At 37.7% G+C, this 8,796-nt stretch overlaps 1 protein-coding gene across 1 annotated transcript; it reads left to right on the top strand.

Annotated features, from left to right (window-relative positions):
- Positions 1–5,705: 5,705 nt before the first annotated feature.
- Positions 5,706–8,041, top strand: LOC129887516 (zinc finger A20 and AN1 domain-containing stress-associated protein 8-like). Its single transcript, XM_055962631.1, has 2 exons — positions 5,706–5,884; positions 7,175–8,041. Exon 2 carries the CDS (start codon positions 7,188–7,190, stop codon positions 7,701–7,703), a length of 516 nt encoding a protein of 171 aa, XP_055818606.1. The 5' UTR covers positions 5,706–5,884; positions 7,175–7,187; the 3' UTR covers positions 7,704–8,041.
- Positions 8,042–8,796: the final 755 nt, after the last annotated feature.

Raw genomic sequence — 8,796 nt, 5'->3', positions numbered from 1 at the left:
GATTAGATGTTGATGCTTCTTAAGCTATATTCATATTATAGTCCAGTTGTATGTGGAGCTCCACCGACGGTGGTGAAGCCATTCCGGCAGTCTTCTGCCGATGAAGATGATGAACAATAGTGCTAGTAACGAGTCGTAGGACTCAACTTACATGTATAAACTACCAACTTGGATATCTTACGTAATTAAGCCATTTGAGTACACGTCGAGCTTAAGTAGCAAGGAATACATAGGCTCTTGGAGTGAGACGAGATTACGAACCCACAAAAGAGAAATAAGGAGACGACGCGCCTACTCAAAGCAAGTAGGTAATGCACCTATTTAGACAAGTAGGTGATGCACCTACTTAGGGTCAAGTAGGTGATGCAACAGCTTAGGAGGACCCCACGCTGCCATGTGGCAGCCAAGGATTGGAGGCATAATTGAGGTGGCGCCCTAGGGGATGCCACATGTCAGCCCTAGGGGCTGCTATGTGTCACCTCCTAAGGAGGTGTATATATATGTTATATGCTGGAGTATATCTCATTTTCAGCACCTCTAACTTAAGAGAATTAAGAGAAAAATATGAGAGCAAGAAAGAGGCAGTCACGGGTTGCTCTAATTTAAGGTAAGCTCTGATTTCGTTCTATGAATTTATTATTTAAGGTACCCTACAGTGATATAGAGGTGTTTAATAATGAAAATTTTCTATTTGGGGCAGCAAAGAAGAGACACAAATAGTCCACTACTTTTTAGCATACTAAAAGAACTTTCGAGACAAGTTTTAGTAAGTTTTAGCAAGGTATGACTTGATTCTATTCGGTTCACCTGGCTATTTCATTAAGTCTTAGATGATGAGTTAAATTGCATATGGTTCCTCGCTAATCTACTCATGCAGGCTGTTAATACATCTTTCACCGCATCCCATGAAGGGTCCGACATGATAAATTCACTGCGTCCCATGAAGGGTCGGGCATGATAAATTCATCGCATCCCATGAAGGGTCGGGTATGATAAATTCACCGCATCCCATAAAGGGCCGGGCATGACAAATTTACCGTGTCCCATGAAGGGTCGGGCATGACAAATTCACCGCGTCCTATGAAGGGCCGGGCATGATAAACTCATCGCGTCCCATGAAGGGTCGGTCATGATAAATGATGAAATGATTATTCACCGCTTCTCATGAACGGTCGGGCATGATACACGATGAAATAGCAGCTTCACCGAGTCCCTCACTAAAGGGCTGGATATAAGAGACAAGCATACATATGAAAACCTAGTAATGTACTTGTAAGGTATGAAACAATGTTGTATATAATGGTATGATGCTGTATACGTTGATCAGGTAACACTGAGTACCACGGCGGGCTGGGAGTGATATGTGAGGGTGATATACATGCTCTCTTTTCATAGGATGCAGGTATAGTGAACTCTTGACTGTCATACTTATTTCCTGCATTCCTATTTCAGTTGTTATCTCAGTTATGTATTGTTATGCTTTATATACTCAGTACATATATCGTACTAATCCCCTGTTCTCTGGGGGGCTGTGTTTCAAGGACCCTCAGGGCCAAGTCTATGAAATTGCAGGGTGGGTCATAGAAGGAAAGACGGGTCGTATGGACCACCCATCACAAAACTTCAGAGACTTGAATTTTACAAGTTTTGGGGACCTGCAGGACGAGCCCAAGGAATGGGTTATTTCCATGAGGAAGGGTTGTATACATGAGTCATTCCTAAACTTCAGAGACTATGTTTTAGTCTTTTTTCTCAAGTCTGCAAGATGGGTCATTTGCACGACTCGTCGTTACAACGACGACCCGTAGAAGGTTCTTGTAGGGCCAATTTTTTAGATTTAATGAAGGGCAATTGTGTCTTTTCCAAAGTTCGGTTCAATGAACCTAGATACTTTTATGGCCCAGTTCAAAGTTTAAAAACACTCTTCTCTTCAAGACCCCCCTCATATTCAATTCATTCTCTCAAAACTTCTAAGGCAAGAACTCACAAGGTCCCTCAAGGTTTCTCTCCAAACTCAGACAAGGGTTTCCAATTTCTTCAAGGTTCTTCTTCAATTCTTAGTGAATCCAAGCAAGGTATGTGAGTTTTCATCCATGGGTTCTTCCACATATGGAGCCTAAATATTTTCTCAACTTGATACTTCAATTTCTAAATGGTGAATTCTTATGGGCTTTTACATGATGATTCCAAATGCATATATTATGGTATATTTGAAGTTTATATACTTAAATTGATATATATTGACTCTATATTTCATGAAATGAATGATTTTGTTAGGGTTCTTATATGAGGGATTGAAAGGTGGTTTTAAAGTGTTTATGGTGGGTTGTTCTAAGATATTTAATATGATGAATTTCCATTACTCTCATGCATTAAATGTATTTGAAAGTTATACGAAATAAACTCACCTAGTCTTCTTATGTTGAAATGAAGTTGAATTGAAAGTTTTGACTCCAAATAAAAGTTTATGAAGTAAATGCCTATGTTTAAGGGAGTCTTATGAAATGATTAAATAATGATGAAAGGGCTTTTATCCAAAGAAAGGATTCAATGTGAAAGGACAATTCTCACATATTTGAATCAAATGAAATATTTTAATGAGCTATTCCACCGATGATGATTTGATGACTAAAGTTATACAATGCTTATGTTATTATGATATTTAAATATTATTCCGTGGGAATTGACTTAGCACCGAATGTAGCATGTAGATGGGGGCTCGATCGAAGGGTTCCTTAAGTAAAGTCTCATGTTGCATTAACTATGTGCCATCATAGGGGCCCTTGTCGGCTATTTTAGGCTAGAGGATCCACAATTAATCCTTAAAGTCAAAGTTAAAGAATGAACATAAAATTAACGAAGTTCTACCCGGCAAGTAGTCTACCTATGCCAATATAGGGGTTTATATTGGATTCCATGTAATAGCTCACATGGTTTTAAATGTTGGTTTAGGTCGCTTCCCACAAAATGAATGTTTTAAGGATTCATATGATGATTTTTCACTTATGCATATTGCCTATACATGTCTCTCTCTTATGTTCTTCATTTCATCGCACACTCACATGCTTAGTATATCAAAGTACTAAAGCATATTTTTGCCTACTTGATATCACCATGTAGGGACCGGCATAGCTCCACACTCTCCTCCCCGAGGCTAAGTTGAGTGTTGAAGGCTACCACTTTGGTGAGTTCCCATGTTCCGAAAACAACACTCCTATTTTATCTAGCTTATGTTATGTTTAGACACTTAAATTAAGTTTGGTATTTTGACTAAATCTTGAGGGTGAGCTAGGGACATGTATTATCCCCTGCCAAGTTTTAATGTAGAAGGTATTGTTGGACATAGTAAAGGATGTTATGTTGTCTTTGACTCTTATTAATGTTAAGGTCCTTAGTCCCTATATCCCTTATGTTTCCGCTCGATTTGCTTATCATTACCAATGATATTCTTAATGAATGCTAAGAGGCTTTGGTGAGGTACCTCCGAGTGTCTCATTCATCGTGTCACGTCTAGACCCTAGGTTTGGTCGTGACAATTTAGCCCTATTCTGAACAAGAATCTGAGTCTACAAGGCAAACTCTCAAACGTGCAAGTCTATGCACTTTCTTAGAAAATTCTCTCTTTCCTTCCTCCACATGAGTAGTGCTACCCATGGATAACCCACCGAGAGCATTAACAACCATGTTAGGCTTATCTGGGTGGTAGCGAATACTCGAATCATAATCCATATGCAGCTCAAGTCATGTTCTCTACCTAAGGTTCAACTCCTTCTGGTTGCAAACATAATAAAAGCTCTTGTGGTCAGTGAACACATCTACATGCACTCCATAAAGATAATGATGACATATCTTCAAAGCAAATACTACTACTGCTAACTCAAGATCATAAATAGGGTAATTCCTCTCATGAATTTTAAGTTGTTTGGAGAAACAAGCTATAACCTTAACCTTTTGCATTAATACACAACCAAGCCCAACTCTGGATGCATCACAATCGACAATTAACCCAGATGTACTCTCTAGTAGGGTCAACATTGGAGCAGTAGGCAATCAAGTTTTTAATTCCTGAAAGTTTTTCTCATAAGTTTCAGATCATTGAAACTTAGCCTTATTTTGAGTCAACTTGGTCAATGGAGACTAAATAGATGAGAATCCTTTTATAAAAATTCTGTAATAACCAGCAAAACCCAAGAAACTCCTTATGTCGGTTGGAGATGTGGCTCGAGGCTAATTTTTAATTGCTTCTATTTTTTGGGAGTCAACTCAAATACCTTCTCCAAATACAATATGGCCTAGGAATGCCACAAACGTTAACCAGAATTCACAGTTCAAAAATTTGGCGAATAACTCACGGTCTCTAATGATCTGAAGAACAATTCTAAGATGATTGACATGATCCTCCTAACCTCTAGAGTAGATCAAGATATTGTCAATGAACATAATAACAAACATGTCCAAATACCACTTAAATACTCTATTCATGAGACCTATGAATGTTGAATGACCATTAGTCAAACCAAAGTACATAACAAGAAACTTATAGTGACCATAGCGGGTCTCGAAGGATTTGTTTGAGATGTCACTTTCTCTCACTTTCAACTGATGATAGCCAGATTTGAGGTCTATCTTGGAGAAACATGTAGCACCCTGAAGTTGGTCGAACATGTCATTGATTCTAGGAATAGGATACTTGTTCTTTATAGTGACCTTGTTCAATTGACGGTAGTCAATACACATTTTAAGGGAACCATATTTCTTTCGCATGAATAGGATATGAGCGCCTAAGGTGAGACACTCAACCTGATGAAACTCTTATAAAAGAGATCTTTTAATTGCTCTTTTAACTCTTTCAACTCGATTGGGCCCATATTATATGGCAGAATAGAGATGGATCGGATATCGGGAAGGACATCTATCCCAAAATATATCTCCCTATCGTGAGGAACTCTAGGAAGATAATCAGGAAAGACTTCTGGGAACTCATTCATAGCTGGAACTTATTGAAGGGATGGTGTCTCAACACTAGAGTCTCTAACTCGGACAATGTGATAGATACATCTTTTGAAAATTAACTTTTTGGCCTTAAGGTATGAAATGAAATGACCCTTAAGCACTGCTAGACTACCCTTCCACTCTAAGATTGACTTATTTGGAAACTAAAACTTGACTACTCGGGTTCTTCAATCAATTGAGGCATAACAAACATGAAGTCAATCCATGCCTAGAATAACATCAAAATCCACCATATCTAACTCGACTAGAAAGTCCTGAGTTAATTATGTAGAGATAAACATAACAACTAATAGCGAAGCAGTATGGATCATATATGTAAGAAATCGTAACAATAACAACAAGGTGCAATCACCTAAACACAATAAACCACAAATGATATCAGATACCAAAAGTCAAAGACTACATAAATATACTAATACTACGGTCGACACAAAACTCTATACTTTCCCTCAACCAAAGACCTTGTAACAACAGTAGTACTTTGAAAAGAAAGATGAAATGTTAGTAGCTCAATTGAATTTTCACCTATTAGTCAGGTATGATTCTTTCACTTTTAACTCCTACCCCCCGTTTTTCTTTCCTTATTCCCAAACTCTTTTATTTATTTATTTTTAAAAATTCTTTTTAAAGAAAGATTTTTTGAAAAGGGTTAGTGGAAAAAGCATTTTAAAAAGTACAAACGCCACGTAAAGTATGCACGAGCACAGAACAAATAGGAATCCAACACGATGTACCTAATCAGTACGTATCCTTCGTTGGCAAACAAAGGAGAAAGGACACGAACAAACCAACTCCGTAATTTCCCATAATTCAATTCACCACAAACACAATCTTTCTCCCCTCTCGCTCGGCGATCTTAAACTCTTATCTGGTCAGTTCTTAAAGCCCATTTGCTTCTTAATAATTTTTTATTTTCTGATCGTATTACGAATCTTTTTGTTGTGTTTGTGGATCTGTGGATTATTTGAAGAATTGGGTAATCTTTTGGTTCAATAATTGTGTGGTCTAATTTTCAAATCTTTCCATTTTAAGAATTTTTATTGTTATTGGGTGTATGGTATAGTTTGTGTTTGTATAAATTTGGGATGTTGATGAAGCTTTATAAGTAGTTGAGTACTCTTTATTTGTTTATCCCTTGGGTTTTGACTTTATGCACTAGTATGGTACGAAAATTGCTAGATTGTTTAAAGTTTTGAACCAAAAGCCTTGTGTTTCATTTTTGGTTCTCTACTGAACTAAAAATTTAGCTTGTGAAAACTCTAAAGGGCCACCGAAATGGCCATTTGGCCATGTTTCATTGTGAAGTGAATTTTTTTTAAAACAAGTTTTGTTTTCAATAAGAAAAATGATATTTTAAAATTGGAGTTGTTTTTGACTTTTATGAGTAATTTGGAGTGAAAATACCTTTTTTTTGTTTTTCAAATTCTTGAAAATCTGAAATTTTATGGCAAAACGTGTTTTCCGGAGTTCAACCCTGGGAAAAGTGGAAAAATTTCTTTCCCAAATAGTGTCCTTGATTTATTGGTTCCTGTTTTAGTTAGTGGCTGTATGTGTTTTTGAATATCTTGCTCATATTACTTTAGTAAAGGGGAATAGATATAGGTGATTCATGTAGCCTACAGTAACTGATTTCGGATGGAGTGCAGGGGTGGAGTTAGGTAGGGGCAAGGGGTTCATCCGTACCCCTTTCGGCAAAAAATTTCACACTGTTGAACCCCTGGGCTTCTTGTGTGTTTATTTCTTTATATTTTGAATGCCCTTTGTGACAATCCTGGCTGCGCCACCGGAGCCGTGATATATTACTTGTGATCCGTTAAATATTGGCTGTCATGCATTTTCCTTTTTGCTGAGTATTGCTCTGTTTGTTGTGTCCGAAAACATGTATTTTCTTTATCTTGTTTACTTTTCGCTGCCAACAAGAGCTTCATGGATTCTTGCTTGTAAACAATGTGGATTACTTCCTCTACCCACTTGGTTAGAACTAGCTTGAATAGTCTTCCTCAGAAACTATCATGCCTATCTAATGTTACATGGTTTATAGCGAGCTGGAGCAAAGAATATGCTTCCGTTTTGCTGTTGTCTTCACTCTGGAGAATCAGGTTTAGGAGGTTTCTTTTGTATTTTTGTGTTAATGTTGTTATCTCTGTTGTGTTTTGTGTAGGTTTGTTAACATTATGGAGCATGATGAGACGGGATGCCAACCCCCTCCGGAAGGCCCTATTTTGTGTATTAACAACTGTGGCTTCTTCGGAAGTGCTGCAAACATGAACATGTGCTCCAAGTGTTACAAAGACATGGTATTGAAACAAGAACAAGCTAAGCTTGCTGTATCATCAATTGAAAACCTTGTCAATGGGTCGTCTGCAAGTGAGAAGGGAATGGTCATGGTTGGTCCCATAGATGTGCAACCTGGTTCTATTGAAGCAAAGTCTATACGTTTGACATCATCTCAAACTTCAAGCTCTAGTGATGTGGCCGAAGTAAAGGCTAAGGCGGGCCCTAACCGGTGCGGCACTTGTAACAAAAAGGTTGGCATCACTGGATTCAAATGTCGTTGTGGTAACCTTTATTGTGGAGCACACCGCTACTCAGATAAACATGAATGCCAGTTTGATTACCGCTCTGCTGCCCAGGATGCAATAGCAAAGGCCAACCCTGTTGTTAAGGCAGAAAAGCTTGACAAGTTCTAAAAGGGGAGTATTTGGTGATTCGATTTAGAATCCAAATCGGTCCTTCTCTGATTGGCAACATATATTTTGAGATCTTATTAATCCTGGGGGGACGAAGACGAAAAAAGGATATGTGCAGGTTGAAGAATTATTAGGAGAATTTGTGTGTGTGCTCCAGTTTCAGGTCTTACATTTTGCTGGTTTGGTAGCACTTCGATTATGTCTGTCATATGTTCTTCTGACTCACCTGGAATTCTATCAGATATTAAATGTCTAAATGGTATGTGCAAATCTGGATAACATGGAAAACATCCATCGACTTGGTTGTGTTTTGTCATTATAAATTTTTCTTCATGATCTCTTGTATGTCTTCATCCAATTTTTCATGTCATCTTCATTTCATTTTTCTTTCTTGATATATCGCACCTGTATTGACAGAAATCATCTGAAGTTTGGTGATCTCATTTAGTCACAAGGGTCTTCCTCTTGTTGGCAACGTATAACATGAGATCTTACCAAACTTGGGAGCAAAGAAGATTAAAAGATTTGTGAAGGTCGAAGCTTTATTTGGAGAATTTGTGTGTTGGCTCCAGTTTCATTCTTTCGTTTGATATCAATTTGATTTTATCTGTTATATGTCAATCTAATTCACCTGGTATTCTATCAGATATATTACATGTCTAAATTTTAGGTGCAAATCTAGATATCATGGAAAACGTCCATTGACATGGTTGTGCTTCACTGGTAGGCATTGTAAATTTTGCTTGTACTTGTGTGTTGGCTCCAGTTTCATTCATTTTGCTTGCTAAATATATCTACATGTTCTTGCTACTAATTGGGAGCTCGAACTTCACTGTATCAAGTTCTCCGTGAGCGCACATGTTATGGACTAGTCATGTTTTCAGGAGCAAACTTAAATACATAATTCCACTAAGCTTGCATTTTAGAACTGGGAGTCTGGATGGTAAGATTTGTCATAAACAGGATACACAACCTGCAAGAGCTATGTTAAAATTTTCATATCTGGATTCTGGTATAGAGATTCACCCTATTGGAGAGAGATGAACAATGGAGATGAAGTGATTTATTAGTTATGAATTACCTTTTTATGGTT

The sequence above is a fragment of the Solanum dulcamara genome, chromosome 4 (genome assembly GCF_947179165.1).
Source record: "Solanum dulcamara chromosome 4, daSolDulc1.2, whole genome shotgun sequence".
NCBI lineage: Eukaryota > Viridiplantae > Streptophyta > Magnoliopsida > Solanales > Solanaceae > Solanum > Solanum dulcamara.
Note: the sequence above shows the minus strand (reverse complement) of the source record. Positions and strands in the feature narration are given on the sequence as shown.

Bases quoted from the DNA above. Each gene is read 5' to 3' on its own strand.
- LOC129887516 (XM_055962631.1), top strand. From the start codon at position 7,188: ATGGAGCATGATGAGACGGGATGCCAACCCCCTCCGGAAGGCCCTATT.